This window comes from Miniopterus schreibersii, assembly GCF_964146895.1.
Source record: "Miniopterus schreibersii genome assembly, chromosome: 9".
Lineage (NCBI taxonomy): Eukaryota > Metazoa > Chordata > Mammalia > Chiroptera > Miniopteridae > Miniopterus > Miniopterus schreibersii.
In genome coordinates, this window is record NC_138118.1 from 9,826,551 (window position 1) to 9,845,736 (window position 19,186).

The 19,186-nt window shown below is 48.2% G+C and overlaps 1 protein-coding gene across 1 annotated transcript in view; it reads left to right on the top strand.

Annotated features, from left to right (window-relative positions):
- The window catches only part of CREB3L2 (cAMP responsive element binding protein 3 like 2), a 100,297-nt gene that overhangs the window by 71,316 nt on the left and 9,795 nt on the right, over positions 1-19,186 (top strand). Inside the window, exons 4-8 of the mRNA XM_081147807.1 lie at positions 1,126-1,213; positions 4,768-4,952; positions 7,619-7,765; positions 8,669-8,727; positions 10,324-10,392. Of these exons, the coding sequence (XP_081003933.1) occupies positions 1,126-1,213; positions 4,768-4,952; positions 7,619-7,765; positions 8,669-8,727; positions 10,324-10,392 (548 nt within the window). The remainder of the gene's footprint in view (positions 1-1,125; positions 1,214-4,767; positions 4,953-7,618; positions 7,766-8,668; positions 8,728-10,323; positions 10,393-19,186) is intronic.

Sequence of the window (19,186 nt, forward strand, 5' to 3'; positions counted from 1 at the left end):
GCAGTGGAGCCGCCCCCGCTTGGGTGCCTGGTCAGTCTTGGTGCTCTTTACAGTCTGTTTATGAGAAGATGAGGGGGTGGGCAGAGCATCTGCACCTGCCCTCGAGGGCTCCTCGCCCAGTAGCTGCCTGAGTCTCTCATTGGACTGGGCTCCTGGCTACCCAGACTTTACTTCAGTTGAGTTGTTTGTTTATTTTTAAAGAATAGTTTATTGATTTTTAGAGAGAGAGGATGGGAGAAGAGAGAAACATTGATGTGAGAGTGTAACATTGATCGACTGAGTCCTGCACACCCCCTACTGGGGATCGAGCCCAAAATCCCGGGCATGTGGCCTGACCAAGAATTGAACCAGCAACCTTTTGGTGCTATCCAGGGCAGTTCAGTTGTTTTTAAGTATTTGGCTAGAAAGGTCAGGGTCAGGGCCTTGCTTCCTGTGCATGGACCAGGTGCCTTTTCTCCTTTCCCTTCCTCGTATTTCATGGGTAGATGTTGCTGGTCATCAGGGAGCCTGGATAGAATGAATGAGGCCTGGCTCACCCAGTGCCTACTCAGCACAAACTGGTACAGGCCTGGGGCTCGTTAAAAATGTCTCAGCCCGGCCGGTGTGGTTCAGTGGTTGAGCATCACCCTATGAACCAGGAGGTCATGGTTCCATTCCCGGTTGGGGCACATACCTGGGTTTCAGGCTTGATCCCCGGTGAGGGGCGTGCAGGAGGCAGCCAATCAATGACTCTCTCATCATTGATGTTTCTATCTGTCTCCCTCTCCTGTCCTCTCTCTGAAATCAATAAAAATATACATTTAAAAAAAAAATTTTCAGACTATTATGTGATAAAATGCATTTCTATTCCTATAAAAACAGTAGAAAGAGGACTGGTAAGTGAGCCCGGGCTTTTAATGTGAGGGTTTTGAGGGTTCCATCCGCTGCAGTGCCAGGTTTGGCAATGAGAGGGAGGTTATGGCTAACCCACCTCCCTGCAGAGCCGCCTGTGCTCAGCTGGGCCTCAGGCCCCGGAGGTGCGGGGCTGCCCCTCAGAGGGAGACGCAGATGACAAATAGCTCCCTTGGGCGTTTCATTGGAGGTGTTACTGGTTTTTAAAAACTGTGTCTGAAATTCTTCCTTTAGGTTGATTCCTCGTGCCAGACTGTCATCCCCAAGATTAAGCTGGAGCCTCATGAAGTGGATCGGTTCCTCAACTTCTCTCCCAAAGAAGGTCTGTCCCCTCTCCTGAGCCCCCTCGGTCACCAGTGGTCATAGTTTCATGTTTTTCTGTCTCTATGTCAGTTTTTTTCTGACGACGCCCTCTTGTTCTCATAGGAAGCCCACAGTTAGGAAGCCCGACCGCAGACCCCTAAGTCACAGAGACACCAGTGAGGGTCTCTCTGCCTTGTTTATTGAGACCCTCCTGCAAGGGTCCTGCTCTTCTTAACTCTGTGCCTTCAGCCAGGCTGTGACATTCCTTTTCATTCATACAAGGATAGCACATTATGTGGTCAACAAATAAGAAACTCATATATGCATTTGCCGTAGAAGAGGAGTGTGTGCTTGGTGTATACGTAACGTGTGTATGAGCAGTTCTCACGGACACCGTCTACCTTCATTCTGCAAGAAACTAATTTAGGGTTTGATTGTGACCGTTGAATCAGGGTTGGCATCTGCCTTTATTATCAGTAAAAGGCGAAATTTTAAAAATTAATCATGTTGACTAGAATCATATTGAGACAGTACTTCTTTGCACCGAGTGATACGCGTTTGTGCCTTTCGGCTTTAGATCCTGCGGTCGTTTTACTTCTATTTTTATGACTCTGGTTAGTACTCTGTCAGATACGTGTTGCTCTCTTCATTTAGGTTGCAGTCTGCTTCGGAAAGCATGGAAACTGTACTAGCGAGTCCCCCAGTGGCTGCGGACTCCGGGGTCACTGGAGGAGAGGTGTCTCCAGAGTAAACAGCAGTCCTTCATTATCCTAGACAAGCAGATCGGGAAATTCAATATCCTTGAACGCCTCAGAGCTTCTAGGCAGAGCGGCCTGGTGTCCCAGCCCTTTTAGTAACCTAAGAGCCGCATTTCAGATGGTGTTTAGAAATCGGAGACGGAGGCACCTGTGGCCAAGACAGTAACCCCTTAATAGGGAGGGGAGAGCAGACTCAAGTGCGCTTCACGTTTCCTGACATTTATGGTTTTGTTGTGGTTCTTTGTGGGGTGTCCTCTCCTTAGAAAGGAGAAAAGTATTAGGATAATTTGGGCTGTACCAAGTGAAAGGGACAATGAAGCAGTTGGCTAGTTCTCCAGAAAGTCACAGCCCCACGTGGAAGACGGTGGGAGCCCCTAATAGGTTAGTCTACTCTTGTTTTTGTTTACAAGCATTTTACAATGCTTTTTAAAAATAAGCATTGTTGAAAGATAAACTGAGGCGTATTATACGTTTTGAGTGTATTTGAGCAAAAATTGATTGGAACCCGGCAGCACCAAACCGAACGTGGTTAGAAGCGCTCCACCAGCGAGCTGGGGGAGAGGCTCAGAGAAGAGGCCGAGCAGAGCGAGATTATTGCTGGTGTGGCGTGAAGCCTAGTCTGCTGCTCGTGATTGGTATCCTTAGGTTTCAGTTTGGTGACCTTGAAGCATTCACAGGCTTAGGTTTTGGGTTGCTTACGTAGGCCGCCAGGGCCTTGGAAGCACCTCAGTCTAATGGCTTCCCGTTTAATTCACTTAACACCCTCGAGTGCCAGAGGTATTCGAAGTGTCGGGAAAACCTTGGTTAACACACCCGGGACCCCTTTCTAGACCAGCACGTATTTAAGGTGCCTACCTTCCCCCCTCAGCCGCCTGGGATTGTTGGAAGGAGCGTTGACAATAGAGGTATATAGGCTTGTTCTAGAATATTCCTTAGCCCTAAGAGTGCCCATAGACACTGCAAAGCCCAGGGAGCTCTTTGGAAAGGATTTGGCAGAGAAATAGGGAAACTGCTAGCAAAAAGTAGCATGTTAGCAAAAGAGCGAAGGAGGGATAGAATGAGAGAGTATGGGGAGAAGTGGGGGCTGTGAATGGAGATGGGACGCCGTGGTCGCAAGGGGGCGGCTGAGTGGGACGTGACTTGTCCCCTGTCCCTCCGATAGTCAGGTGTTTCAGCAGGAGAGTGAGCCACCTGCCCGCTGCTGGTCACCCCCACAGGCAGCCCTGGGTGGGCCCATTTTTCTCAGAAAGGCCCTTTCCATTGCTAGTCCATCTATTTGAAGAAAAGAGAGGAAGGCTGCCGCCTTCCCATGGCCCCATGGACATGAGTTTATTTGAGCTAAACTGACGACAATTTCCAGGAAGGAAAATCTCAACAGATTGAGAAGGTGCTCGTGGAGCATGGCAGTTCTGCGGCTTATTTTACACATTGCCATCAAAGGAGGAGATGAGAGGAGGTTCCATGAGATCCACTGGTGGTAGATTAAGGAGGCGGGAAAGGGCAAAGGGGAGGGGAGGGGGGGAGATCTCTGGGGTTGGATAAAAGGCAAAGTGGGCTAGTTCGTAATTAACATGCATGGGTGTGAAACAAGATAACAATGAGGGGTTCTGTGGTCTTGGCTCTGGGGTGGGTGGTTGTGCCTTCGAGGCGTAGGGAAAGGAAGTTGCTCTAACATTTCAAAGGTATGCTATCCGGTCTGCGTGAGAACAGTGGGCAGAGCTCACTTAAGATAAAAATTGACCTTTGCCAAGGAAGCTGTGGGCCTGGGAGGTGAAGCCTGTGGGCCCACCAGGACCTGCCCAGTTAGGAATTTGTGATCAGACGTCCTGTGTGGTTGCTTTTGGCCGCTGGGCTTGTCAGGCCTGCCTCGTGATTCCCGAGCTTGTCGGGTTTATTGCACAGCCCCTGTACTGTTTACAGCCCCTGGCGGTCCTCTGGCCAAGCCAGCCCAGGTGTGCGTGAGGACCCAGGACGGGTGTGAGGTGACAGGCTCACCAAGGTTGTGTCCCTTGGCTCAGTAACAGCGGAGAGATCCGCCAATTGGAAAAAGGAGGGAGACCCCAGAGCTCTTCTGTAGGGTTGAACTCAGTGGATTCTCTCTTCTTCTGGAGCCCATCCGGCTGCCCTGGGGACACGTGATTGATATGATTGATACTGACCGAGGCTCCAGGGCCTTGGGAGAGTGCATGTACCTCCCTGAAGATGGGGAAGAATGGACTCAGACGCAGGGGACTCTGCAGAACCCCATTTGGCTTCCAGTGCCTGCTTCTCTGTCTACTGATGGATTTAGCACTTTCTAATGCCTGCGGGTCGGTCGACCATGCCCACCCTCCAGAGACAAATGAGCTTTCCTCGAACCCTCACGGGCTCCCACGTTTTGCTCTTTTCTTATCTTTTTTTAAAAGATCACAATACAGTCACAATGTTTACAAGTCCAACTATAGAAATGATACAGAATGAAGACAGTGAAAAGTTATGCCAGCATTTTCCCCATCGACCCTCTGGTCCCCCTGCCACTCGGTCATCGTTTGATTAGTTTCTCATCTATTTTCCAGCGTTTCTTTATGCAGAGAGAGCAAACACACCTCTATTCTCTCCTCCTTTTCCATACGAAAGGAGGGCTCCTTTATACGCGTTTCTGCACCTTGATCCCCTCCACCCCCACCCCCTTAACAGTACATCTCGGAGATCTTTCTCTGTCGGCTTGGTTTGTTCAGTGGCCCTACCTTCCGCTGTCTGATGTGTAGTTTATTACCTGCCCCCGGCTCCTGCCTCGCTGCCCTCTGATGGATGAAACCTGCTCTCTGTTCCCCAGCCTCCGTGGACCACCTGCACCTCCCGCCCACCCCTCCCAGCAGCCACAGCAGTGACTCGGAGGGCAGCCTGAGCCCCAACCCGCGCCTGCACCCCTTTGGCCTGCCTCAGACCCACAGCCCAGCCAGGGCCGTGCCACGGGCCCCCTCCGCCCTCTCCAGCTCCCCGCTCCTCACAGCTCCGCATGTAAGTCTCCCCCGGATCCTCTGGGCGTGAGCCCTGTCCATCTGTCCGTCTGTCCCCTGGACCTTCACCTAGAGTGGCTGTCGTTCAAGGCCACAGGATTCTTCTTGTAAAGACGTTTTAGGTTTAAAGCAGGGTGATGATCTTAAAGAACATTTTTAAGAATGGCTCGTGGTGTCACCTAGTAACACAGTTCTCTTCCTGTGCACACCTCCCGTTTCATCATATGTTTATTTTACATAGTTATGGCACCAGGAATAAAAACGTATTGCTTTTCTGAATCGTATCACACATATTTACCATCAGTCTAGGCGATCCTTACGAGCTACAGTAGGAAATAACTTTGTTTTTATTTTATTTTATTTATTTTATTATTTTATTTTATTAATTTTTAAAATTTTTAATGTTTTTATTTATTTTATATTTTATTTTATTTAATTTTATTTATTTTATTTACATGATATTAAGTTTATTTCAACTGTTACACCCAATTCTGCCTTGTAAAAATAACAGAATGTTCCTATCAAAATTACATTGTGATGTGAGCACAGGTTTGTTGTTTTTGATACAGCTCTAGGATAACTTTGTTTTTAAATAAACAATCTTTGGTGAACTTAAAAATCTGTCAGGAATTAAACGCTTTGATGCCTAAAGCTCTAAAATTGTAGTTTAACCCTTTGTCCTGTGGTACGGCCTTTAACCCAGGGACAAGTTAGAAGTCATGACGTCGTTCATCCTTAGCGTATATAAGGGCACCGTTTTCCACGTAAAAAATAGGGATAGGCTATGAACTTCTTATGGTACTGAGGAATTCATTGATTTTCTACTATATCTTAAACATTATAATCAATTTATTGAATTTCTAATATCATATAGAGAAATTTGAATGAAATCATATATTTGAAAATTCTGTAAGAATTGCCCATCAACATAAGTTTGAAAATTTGAATTTAGTCCCAGAGAGTTCTAGGGCCACGTGCTTTCTTATCACCATGACTAAGGACAGGGGAATGAGCTCTTTCCACCCCGCCTTTACCGTCTCCACTCACCGTTGGCCCCTTCGATGACAAGCAGAGCTTCTGTCTTCCCACAGTCTGTCCATCCTGCATGTTCATGGAGGAAGCCCTCCAGGGTCCCAGCCTTCTCCACAACCGGGGTGTGTTTCCCGAGTGCCTGCTGGGGTCAAGCCCTAGTAACTCTACTCTGTATTAGCCTCCACCCTCTCTGCAGTTTAACCTTCGCCCCAGGGTATTTTTTCCCCCATTGCTTTTTCCGAAAGAGTGAGAGAGAGAGAGAGAGAAACATCAATGTGATAGAGACACATCAATTGGTTGCTACCTACCCATGCCTCGACCCGGGCCGGGTATCAAGCCTGCAACGAGGTATGTGCCCTTGGCTGGAATCGAACCCAGGACCTTTCAGCCTGCAGGCTGACACTCTAACCACTGAGCCAAACTGGCTAGGACAACCCTCTGCAGTTTCAAGAGCTCCTTCCCCACTCTAGGCAGAGTAGCATCTTCACTATTCAAAATACCGCCCTTTGCTTGGAATGCAAATCCTCTCTCGTGTAAACCACCCCCTGCCTTCAGGACGCCCAATTCAGGCCTTACCTCCGACCCAAGCCTTCCCTTAGGACACAAACTCATATAAGTATTGTTTCTCAAGTTGTTAATGCACCTTGAGTTAATTTTACAGCCCAGCATCTAACTGCTCCCGTCCTTCCCTGTGTATCAGTTCAGTCTCAGCCTTGACCACAAGCTCCTGGGTTTGTTTCGAGCCCTCCATGGACGTAACACGGAGCAAACGCAATAGGCGCTCAGTCCGACTAACTGTGCATACGTTGTCCCATTATGGGTTACATGAGATGAGCGACAGTTCTCATCTTCAATCGATGGACAGTCTGGGACTGCACTGAAGCCAGAAACTTCCATGGAAAGTGCCCGCAGGTGGAGCCCGGCAGCCCTGGCTCCTTAGCAGTAAGTGAAGGGCCAGAAGCAGCTCCCAGTGTGTGCGGAGCGTCTCACAAAACTGCGTTTTCAGGGAACAGCAAACTCTGTTCCCCAGCTAGGGCTCCATCTGAATCCTTCCTACCCCAGGGCCAAGAAACCTCCAGGGATGTGAGAAATGAATCCCGTCCTTTACTTTGGACACGGTAGCTAGCGGGGTACCTTCTGGGGAATAATGGGGGAGGTTTCTTCCCCTTTCCCCTGAATGATAATCCTTAGGTTATAACCCCCACCTGAGAGTGTCCGCTCCATCTCTGCTTCCACTTCAAAGAGAACCCTTTTATCACCAAGAGCAGATGGGGCTGCCTTTTCTCTCAGCTCTTTTTTTTTTTTTTTTAATATATTTTTATTGATTTCAGAGAAAGGAAGGGAGAGGGAGAGAGAGAGAAACATCAGTGATGAGAGAGTCATTGATCGGCTGCCTCCTGCACGCCCCCGACTGGGGATCAAGCCCGAAACCCCAGCATGTGCCCTGACCGGGAATTGAACCGAGAGCTCCTGGATTCTAGGTCAACGCTCAACCACTGCGCCACACCGGCCAGGCTTCTCTCAGCCTTTTTATAGGACATTATAACAGGGTCTTCTTACCCCTCGGGAGAGGTGGCCTCAGTGTGCCCAGCTGTCCTCCTTTGATGACCCTCCTCTGGTCCTTGGTTTGCACAGAAACTGCAGGGCTCAGGCCCCCTGGTCCTGACCGAGGAGGAGAAGAGGACACTGATCGCCGAGGGCTATCCCATCCCCACCAAACTGCCCCTGACAAAATCAGAGGAGAAGGCCCTGAAGAAAATCCGGAGGAAAATCAAGAACAAGGTGAGCCCTTCGAATTCAGGCCCTTCTGTGAGCAAAGACCAAGGACCGACTCGAACTGCACGCCTTCCCTCCCTCCCCACCGCCTTCCCTCCCTCCCCGCCCGCCAGCAACAGCTGCCCCCGTGGTGGGGCCCAGGCTCAGCCCTTCCCCTCCCCGGGCCCCGGGCGGCGGCATAGTCACCCCCCTAACCCTGTGTGGCTCCAGCACCTCCCTCCATCCTCTGGGTCAGTGGACTCCCCATTCGGTGTTCACGTCCTCGGTGCCCAAGATGATTCATCCGGGGGTGGCAGGAAAATATCAGAACTTCCATTTACATCATTTAAAAAAATCTCAGCCTTTGAAATTTCTGCTTTATGATGTGCACAATATTTTCCTCTGGCAGGCCTGCCTGAAATTTATTTATTTAGTTAGTTTTTAATTAAAATTTTTTTTTTCCAATTACAGTTTACATTCAACATTATTGTGTATTAGTTTCAGGTGTACAGCATAGTGGTTAGGTAATAATATACTTTACAAACTGTCCCCCCCCCCCCCGATATTTCCAGTACCCACCTGGCACCGTATACGGTTATCACAGTATTATTGACTATATTTCCTGGGCTGCACTTTACATCCCCGTGACTGTTTGGTAACTACCAACCTGTACTTCTCAGTCGCTTCACCTTTTTCACCCAGTCTGTCTGTAATTTATAAATAAATATAAATACTCATGAGTCCTGGCTTAATCTTTTTTTATTTTATTGGGGTTTTTTAATAAAAATTTCTGCAGACCATTGTTCTGTGTTAGACAAAAGAGGAGAGGCCACAGAAGTGATTCCTGGGCTAATGGCCTCTCTTCCGTCGACGCCATAGGCTTTCCGATATAACTGGAACTTAATCGTTTTTCCTTCGCTTGTATCCCAGATTTCTGCGCAGGAGAGCAGGAGAAAGAAGAAAGAATACATGGACAGCTTGGAGAAAAAGTAAGTCTCTGGCCAGACTGGTTACGTTGCTCGGGCAATATCCACAGAGGAATGGGGAGCGGGCCGGGCCCCTGCTTTCCTTGGGGGGCCCCTGAAGTCCTTGCCCGGCGGCCAGTGCTTGAAACTCCTGGGCTATCAACTGTGTTTCGCCTGCCACCTAGTGGTTTTGAGAAGAAGCTTAGATAATGGCAAGAAGTAAGGGTACCCTCAGTCTTTTATTATTATTAAATTTATTGGGGTGACATTGGTTAATTAGATTATATGGGTTTTAAGTGTAAATTTCTATGATACATCATCTGTATATTGCATCGTGGGCCCACCACCCAAAGTCAAATCTCCTCTCACCATACACTCGACCCCTTCTCCCCTTTACGACCCTCCCCACCCCCTTTCCCCCTGGTAACCGTCATAGTGTTGTCTGGGTCTATGACTTTTCTTTTTTTCTTTGTGTTCTGTTCCTTTCCATTTTTTATCCCACATTTGAGTAAAATCATATGGTTCTTGACTTTTTCTGTCTGATTTATTTCGCTGATATTCTCAAGGTCCATCCAGGCACTCAGCCTTAGCGGGCATTTGGACCACACCATTTCCAAGCAAAGATCCTGAGTCCTTGGAGGCTCCCTTTCACAAACCAGTGCAAACATTCACGTTCACGTCGCCTGGAACAGCCCAAGGGAGCCCAGCCGAAAAGTCGGTTTCGCTCAGCCACACCCTCCCACCCTGGAGGAGGCGGACAGGGAGTGAAAGTCAGGTTGGCCTTGTTATTTTCTGCCCACCGTGATTCATGCTACAGGTGACAGGCTTTTCACAAAAATCCTGCAAGGCAGCTTTGGCTCTTCTGAAAAGCCTGGAATATCAGGAGGGCCTTTAGAAGAACACATGTTAAATACAATTTTGCACTGGCCCTAGAAAATAATTCTCTAGCCAAAAAACTAATAGCATTTGTAGGTGGGAATGAGGCCCCAGATTTCGAAAGGAATCTTCAGGTGTGTCTGGGGAAAGGCGTGGTCAAGGATCCTGGCTGGCTCTTGAAGTTTCTACTGAAAGTTGGTTTTCCTTAAGTGGTCCCCTTCGGTTCCATCATTTTCAGTAGGCACCCGGGGTCAAGAGGTTTCTGTGAACACCTCTTGTTCGCCTCCTCGGGGCATGCACGCTCCAGCTCCCGGATTCCTGTCTTGGGGTCCTGGGTCCTCCTCTCCTCTCGCCCTGCCGCAAGCCCCTTGGTTTCCTGTTATTCCTCCTGGCCTGCAGCACAGCTGGTGGCACCCAGGCCCTGTGGTCCAGAGAGAGAAGAGGGATGGGCCTTGAGAGCGGGAGGGAGGTGAGAGCAAACCAGGAGGGAAACCCTAAGGGAAGCTCACATTTTGTACCCTCCTGTTTGTTTTCTATTATCGAGGCACTTGCTACTCACCTCGATTTTTTCCCTTCTGTCTCCTCACCCTTTCCCCAGCTCAGGTTGGCCAGGCTCTTTCCCTCACCTCGATGGAGAAGCTGGTTCCCCGTCTTCCTGCTCTGACCCCCAGTTACCCCCACTCGAGCTCCTGGCTCAGCGCTCTACTGATCACACAAATTTGCTTCTTTCTGTGCCCTGTGCAGGGTGGAGTCTTGTTCCACCGAGAACTTGGAGCTTCGGAAGAAGGTCGAGGTCCTGGAGAACACCAACAGGTAAGTGCTGCCGGAGTGAGGAGCTGGTGGGACTGCCTGATGGAAAGCAGGGAAAGGGGTCAGAGAGATCCTGGCCAGAGCTGGGAGGACAGTGGAGGGCATCCCACTGCAAGTATAGTTGTTTCAGGATGGTCGGGACAGCTGTACCACAGAGAGACATGTACATGCAACACACACGTGCTCACATGCAGGCATGTGACCACACACCCACATACGTGAACACACATGCTTGTGCATACACACCCATGAACATGCATGCTCTTTACTTTTCCTAAAACACGTGGACATGAAGAGGCTGATTCTGACAAGGGCTGTATTGAAGGGGGTTAAGGAGAGGCCTGGAGCAGAATAGTTAATAAGCCTGATTCTCCTGAAAGGGGCATCAACCTTGAGAGCTGGGCAAGGAGGCACTGGCCACTTCATTGTCACTCAATTTTAGTAAAGAAACGGTCTTTATTAGTGGGGGGGAAAAAGAGAAAATCAAATTTGTTTTTTAATTACTGTTTTCAAAAAATTAATTATCTAATTAATTACATTTCAAACCCATTTTGAAACATAACCAAAGGACAGAATGAGTTAATGAGTTTCTCTGGGACTCCCTGTGCCAGGCACTATTTTCAGCACTTTATAGATATTAACTCATTTAACCTTCCAACAGCCCCGTGAGGTGGTCCTATAACTACCCCGTGATATAGAGGAGGTAACTGAGACTCAGAAAGGTTAGGTGATTTGCCCATGGTCACACAGTGAATGCTAGAGCTGCATTTGAATGCAGACATTCTGACTCCAGAGCCACCCTGTAGGAGGACCACATTGAGTTTTATCCCCGGGTCATATGCAGGAGAAAGGGGCTAAAGTCCAGGGTTAAGAAACGGGCAGTTGGGGAGTTTCAAACAGAATGCGAGTGTTTGTGTGTGCACATGGTGCATACCTGTGCTTTGAGAGTAAGGGGATTCGCCAGGGGATCCTGTTGTCCTTTGTTATTATAGATCCCACAATTCAAGCAGAGAAAAATTGACTTTTAGGTAAACAAAATGTTAATCATTTTAAGGCTTAGCATTAATGCTTTCTACGAATTTTGCAAATGCTAAAGGCTCGGGTTAAATCTATTTGCCTGTCGTTTGATAATAACATTATCAGATCTTCATGGTTTATTGCTCAAACAGCAGGCTGATTAATCGTAAGTTAAAACTACCATGGTGGGGTGGGATATTGGGCATTGTGTACCCACTGAACTTCCCTCTGCATTTCTGGGAACACGCGCTCATGTAGCCTCAGGTGCTCTGTAGACAGATGGCAGAAGTGAGTAACCATCAGCAGCCCCGTGTGTCATCACCTTCACCCCCTGAGGCAAAGGAGACGTTTCCAATACTATTTTAGGATTCTGGTGTCACAGTCACCTTTGGCTGTTAGTCTCCACCTTCACTCCTGCTGGAGTGGTCCTCTGGGTCCCGACCCCCTACCAGGGTCTGCATCCATCTCTTTAGCATCAGGAGATAGGACTTCCCACGCATGTCCTAGCACTTCCTGTCATGGGAGCCTGGTGTTCATGAGTGGGACAAGTCCAGGCCGTGAACTTGTGATAGGGGAACAGGAATCCATACAAGATAACCTTGGAGCTTGGTCCAGATTGGGGCTTGCTTTGGGGTTCCAGGTGTCATGTCTTGCCTCAGCCACACGGGGGCAGCAGAGGCACAGCAAGGCTATGTTGGGAACAGCGGGTGCTGGTGATAAAGGGCAGATCTCTCTTTCCCTCTCCAGGCTGACCTGAAAAAAACTTTAACAGAAAACAACCCCCCAAAAACCCACACATGGCCATTGTAGAAAAAAATTAGAAAATACAGTTATTTTTAAAATTGCAGCCTTTTTACCCAGACATATATTTACATTTTTGAATATTTTATACGTTTTATAAATTTGGAGTATTTTATACATATGTGCATTTCTATTGTATGTGTTCTTTGGTTAAGAAAATTTTCCGTTTAACAAAATACACTGGCCATATTTTTATATTGATAAATGTATTTCTACAGACTCCTCATTTCTATCAGATTTGATAAATAGCTACCATCTGAGGAACACTGACTATTCCATAGAACAGCAACCCGATTTTGCCAATTGTTTTATGTTTTTAAATAACAGTCATAGCTATTTTTATAGGATATTAAATATTATATAATATGAGGCATGGGGACATATGGCGTACTTGAGCTTGGGGTCAGCATAACTCGCTCTTTTCTCAGAGTCAGCGATGGTTTTTCTTCTATCTTCTTTACTGTGTGGAATCTTCCCCCAGTCACTCAGCCTCTGGGACCTCTACTGAGCAAAACCTACCGGATGCCCTGGGTCTCTGCTCTGTCCCGTGACTGTCAGGAGCCTCCACTGTGGTTCCCCCCGAGGTCCTCTGTGTGCTCTCCTTGAATTTCTTCTCCCTCTTCGAGACGTCCCTCTTCCGCCCTGGCCGGGTGGCTCAGTTAGTTGGAGCGTTGTCCCGTACACCAAAAGGCTGCAGGTTTGTTCCCGGTCAGGGCACATACCTCGGTTGCGGGTTCGATCCCCAGTTGGGCTGCATATGGGAAGCAACTGATCGATGTTTCTCTCTCACACCGATGTTTCTCTCTCTGCCTCTTTCTCTCCCTCCCTCTTTCTAAAAAACTGATTAAAAAAACCAACATACTCCAGTGAGGATTTAAAAAAATACACGACTTACCTCTCCTGGTTGGTAACTGATTGACCCATAAGCTTCCCACAGATATAACCTTATCAGGGAGCTCCTAGGGTTATAATTTCTAATCCAGCAGCTTTCAGTGTATTTTGACTCAAGGGGTCAGGAAATAAAAGCAGAGCTGCTCTCGATGCCACAGGGATGGTGGTCTTGGTCCCTCTAAGCTCTTCCTGCTCCCCACCAAGGAGGCCTCCCCTGCTCAGAGAGCACCACACTGGCCAGTGTGACTGTGACGTAAACCGTGGCAGTCTCCCGCCCTAAACCGGCCATGAGGAGTTGGTGTTTTGGGTGTGTGGTAAGGGGAGACTTTTGGACCCTTTCGTCACATCACATCGTGCAAGTGACCCAGTGTTTGGACTAAGTACAGGGCTGGGCCTCATGGACACACACCTGTGTTTGTGTTCTGTTTCTGTTCCTTGTACCATTGTTCTTTGGAGGTAGTTGGACAGAGGTCAAGGTGACTGCTATGAGTGACTAGAAACTTGGGTCAGCAGGAGTGGGACGGGACACCTTGGGTGCTCTTGTTTCATGTGGCAGGACATGGCGGGAAAGGCGCGTCGGTGTTTCATCATTGACCAAATTAAAGAAAAAATTATATCTTTTCCCACGTTACTATTTCTGTGCTGCCCCCCACAAAAGACTTTTCCATCCAGATGAAAATGAGCGCTCAGATTAGAGTCAGTTCTGTATCTTTTGGTCCGTACCACACTCAGCAGCAGCCACCTCACATATTAATTGGCCACTAGGTGAAAGACCCTTTTAGCTGAGCTCAGAAAGCTGGCAGAGGGGGGCGGACAGAGAGGAGACGAGGTCCTCTGAACCCTTCTGCCGCTATGCTCCGCTCACCTGGGGCCTCCTCGGAGCAGAGCTGAGATGTGTGAAAGCACCTTCACACCCCCGTGCTGGTGATCCACTAATTGTGTGCCCTCAGGAAATGTGTGAGATGAGAGAGAGTTTCCCTGGGGGCCTCCTTCCTGTGCTCAGTCAGGAATGCATTTTCACTTCTAAAGTGTAGGCGAGACCCGAGTGTGGCTGCTGGAGGATCCTCCTGGCTTCCCTGTGTGTGTTCATCTTTCCGAGCTGCAGGCTCTCTGGCCCTGCCCTGGTCTCATTCCTGAGAAGTCCTGTCTTTCCCTCTTTACATTCTTTTTTTTCTGCACGAGTGAGTGATACACACACACCACCACCTAGCCCAACAGTTTTCGGGATTCGTGACTTAGCTTGTCCTATTCATTTTTTATTTTGTTGTGAGTACCCCTTCCTCGAGCCCTGATTTGTAGAATCACAGGAGCTTACACCTGAAGTGTATTTTAGAGATCATCTTACCTAACTTCTAATCACTTCATTTTACAGAAGGGGAAACGGAGGCCCAGTGAGGTTAAGGTCATCTAAACATTTAGAGGTAGAATGGGGACTGGAACTCAGCCACTTAATTTTTAAATGGGTCCTTACTTTGGTTTCTGTTCTGCTGTGCACCCCTCTCTCCTTGGAGAACACTGCCCTTCTGAAGCACAGGGCCAAGTGTAGACCCGGACAAGAGGGCCTTGCTTTCCACCCCATGTTTTAGAGGACCTTTCTCTGGCTTCCTCTAGCCACACCCCTCTGCTTGGGAAGAGTGATCAGCAGGACCAAGGGGGTGTGTCTACCCAGAGCTCTCACTGTACCCCTTCAAACCATACCCTGGTACCTAGGACCCTGGAATTCCCTGTCTGAAGGATCTTAGTCCATTTCTAGGGCTTGTGTGGATCTCTACCTGAACAAAATATGTTCTATGAAGCGTGGACCAGGACACCAGAGGGCCACCCATTAAGCTGGTGGGTGACTAAATGCAGCTGTTTGTGAGGGCCCAGTATGGAGTTTGAACTTGGGCAGGTGTGTGCTTAAAACCCTTCACTGTGTATCAGATATGGATTCTATTGGGTCTGATTTACAGAAGTCATGAGATTCCAGAGACAAAGGACTTTATTACTCACAGCACAGCAAGCAGCATATTTGCATCGATTCTCCTTGCCCCCACTCTGCACGATGAATCTGGGTGGATGCTGTGTTCTCAGTGGGTTTCTGTCACAGCTAAGGAACCCTGAGCTTGGGGAGTCTACCGCTTTTATAGCAGGCCGTAAATAAGCCTTTTTTTTTTTTTTCGCTTAGAGGGAGAGACTGCCTCATCTGTCAAGGTTACCAGCTTCGTAGACAACCCATGTTGTGTCCCATGGAAAAGAGCAGCCATGGCATAGTCAGTACAACACATAGGAGCATGAGAGACCCAAGGAAGACTGTCTCTCCTTGCTGGTGTGGGGCAGAGCCAGAGATGAGAAGCAGAGGGGAGCAGGCCATGGCCAAGAGTAGTTCTGCCCATACCACTGCTTTTTGGCAAGGAACCCTGGGGAGTCCAATAATTCTAAATTTAAACCTGGCCTTGGAGGGAGGTGGAAGGAGCAGGTGTTGGGGCACCTGAGGGCAGAGTTTGCCTGGCTTGGGGTGCACTGGGTGAGGAGAAGATGGGTGGTATGTGAGTCTCATTGGTACCCTTTCCCCAGAGCTCATGGGAATAAGGGATGTGCTTGTCCTGACATGTATGTCTGTCATTATCAGAAATAAGAATTCCCCAGTTTTCCTCGACCTTCCTCCTAGCTATAGTTCTCTCTATCCAACTCTACCTTTCTTGTTCTTTAAAATCTTTATACAATTCCTGGTACGGGTTTTTCCAGCTAAGCCCACCGGGCTTTGGCTGTATTTGGCTCTCCTGATTTGTTTGTTCAGCCACAGGGCTGTGTCTCTCGCACCAGTTTTGTGTATCTGCTCCCTACACTCTGTCACGGTCTTTTCTGTGTGAATTCTCCTCTCTAAACTGGACATAACTGCCGAGCCCACTCCCTGCTCTACACAGAGGTCATGTGAGTCCTGATGAGTGACCCCACGTTACCCCTGTGTAGACCTTTGTCTTGGTTTAATTCACTTCACATTCCTCCATTACCTCCAACTTCTGGTTGTGCAAAGAGTATAAGCTTTCTGTTAGGTAAAAATATTTCAGACTTCAGAGAGTTGTTGAGTACTAGACTAAGCGCCCCAGAGAGATTAGAAAGGCGTTGTGGTGTAATTTAGTGGTAAAATTAGAAATTGCACAGCCCCAGAAAACATTCTGCGATGCTCTTTTTTGTATTCCTGGGCCAGTAGGTAATAGAATATTTCACAAGTGTCCTCTCGTCCCTGCAAAATAAACTTCTTGTAGCAATTACTCCGAAAGAGAAAGAAAACAATTTATACCCCACTCTCTTCATTTAGGCCAGAGCCCCATGAACACCCCTCAAAACTTAGACAGAAGATCATACATAAATGAGCACTCACTCAAAGGTTAGGATTTTCACGGAATGTGGCTGTCTTGTATGTGTCGTATTTCAGTATTTAAAAGTCCTTGGGATAGCCCTGGCCGGTGTGACTCGGTTGGTTGGGCATCATCTTGGGCACCGAAGGGTTGTTGGTTCAATTCCTAGTCAGGACACATGCCCAGGCTGTGGGCTCGATCCCCAGTCGGGGGTGTGCAAGAGGCAGCCAATCAATGTTTCATTCTCACATTGACGTTTCTCTCTCTCCTTCCCTCTCCCTTCGTCTCTCTCTAAAAATCAATAAAAAATCTTAAAAAAAAAAGTCTTTGGGTTAGTTCATGAGACCCCCTTAGATATTGTTCTGCCGTGTGTGGAACTCCTAGTTATTAATGTTACATCCCACCACCTCCCCACCCTCCGCCCTGGACTTAGCTTTTGGACACCCTCCTAACACTCAGATCTTCTTAGACATTAACTCCAGAAGACTGGGCTGGGGTAGGGGTGGGGTGGGGTGGGGTGGGGAGGGATTCAGATGGGATTTTGCTTCAGAAGGACTTGGATGCTTAGCTCTTCCATCATGAAGCCACCTGATAGTCAGATATATATATTTTTGCATGTCTGCCCTAGGTAAGTGGCGCTGAGACTTTTTTTGATTATAACCATTTCTACATTTGTGTCGTGACTCAGGCACACCACACGTACATATACATCCTATACGTGACTAATATGGATGTTTCACAAATGAGTAGTTATTTGCCACGTGTGATGCCCTCAAATATTTTGTGTTCTATTTGATTCTGTTGTATTTTTTAAAATACACCAGTCACATCCCAGTAGTTTCCACAACCCACTAATGGTTCATGATTAGGAATTTGGAAAATACTACCCCAGGTAGTTCCCAAGGATGTGAATAAAGCTCCTTCATCTCTGTAGGAGGCTGATTTACCCCGAGAGTGGTTTGTACACACACACATGTGCACACACACACCACAGCCCAGGTGGTTCCCTTTGTGAGGAAGCTGTTTCGAGACTCAGTAGAAAGTATGTCTGTGGAGAGGGCCTGGTCTGCGGCTCCCGGCGCAGCAAGTCATTGGGAACCACCGTTCATTCTTCCTGGGCCCTGGTTTCTGACTCCAGTGGGAAGTTAGGTCCTTGAATGTTCAAAGTATAACATGCAATGACATAACTCTTCTCTCTCCCTCTGAAAGAAACAGAAGAAAACAAAATTAAACCAAATACAAAGGAAACACACGAGTCTGTTGATGCGTTTCCCAGTGATTGTAAGATTGTGTCTCTCGCTGTCGCTCCTTCTGAATGTGTTGCCCAGTTTCCTTCGATACGCCTCCCAAGATCCGGGGGGGATGCTTTATTTCGGGCAAGACTGGCAGCTTCTTTCGGATGCTCTTTTGCAGGGAACTGTATGAGGACAGCCACTAGGTATATTTTTACATCTCACCACAGGCCAGAATCCACATTTTCAGTTGAGTGTTGGACACTCCGATTTAACAAGTCGTGAGAAATCTCTTGGCCCAGATAAACGTTTGCTAAGGGGACTCCTTTCTCTAAATTAAGACCTTACTCCCGGAAGCCCAAGAATTCATTAAGCCGCAATTAGCCGTGATCACTGATGATATAGAATATAGTGGTCAAGGAGAAGTTTATATTGAGCTTTGAATGCACTTTTGGGTCCGTCCTCTGGTTGATTTTATAACTTTATGAGTTTTGTTGTTGTTAATTCTCACCTGAGGATATTTTTTTTCCATTGATTTTTTTTTTTTTAGAGCGAGTATAAGGGAAAGAAGGAGGGAACGTGTGAGAGAGAGAGAAACATTGGTGTGAGAGACACATCAAGACACACCTATTGGTTGCCTCCCTCCTGTGCCCCAACCAGGGCTGTGGATTGAACCTTCAACCCAGGTATGTGCCCTTGACCAGCAATCGAACCCTCAACTCTTTGGTGCCTGGGCTGAAGCTCTAACCACTGTAGCCAGGGCTACAGCTTTAGTTTTAAAATAGTTCTTTCATTCATCTGATGGCTGCCGTTCCTCTGCCTGGCCCTTCACGCAAGCAGGGTAACAGCTGTCATCCATGCTGGCTGTGGGTCTGTCCCAGTGACATCTGGGAGAGCAGAGTAAACCACAGCACCCTAGAACATGTCAGTGAGGAGGTCCCAGGCTTTCCCGTAAGGAGGCCTGGCTTCATCTGTCACCAGTGGAAAGACACAGCAAGCATGCTTCATGGGGTACTTGTATCAACACCCCCAGAGTCCCCCAGCAGGGATTCTCTCACTACCCTGGCACTAGGTGAGGTCACGGGAATTAACTCTGACCAGCTGCCTAAACTCGGAGCTTCTGTAGTTACCTGATGAAGGACACAGAGAAGTGGTGCCGAGCTCTAAGCTCAGGGTCCTCTGCTGGGGGAGCCTGTGCCCCTGTTCCAGCGACTGTACCAGCTGAGCCGTCCTAAGGCCATCGCATCTGCTCCTCGGTGTCCGGCAGAGAGACAGGTCTAGTTTCCAGTCCCATAAGCAGAGCCCAGGTGTGCGTTCCTGGGGCCTGAGGTGGGGCATGCGGCACCCCTGAACCTCCTACCTGTCACTTGCATCTTATCTGGGTCTATCCAGAGAAGTGCCAGTAAACGTTCACGTGCCCTTCCTGTTTTCATCTGTGTCACTGTCACAGAAACTTTGTTGGTATGTGTCTCATTGCCATGGGCTGGCTTTATTTCGTCTCTTCTGAATGTGGCG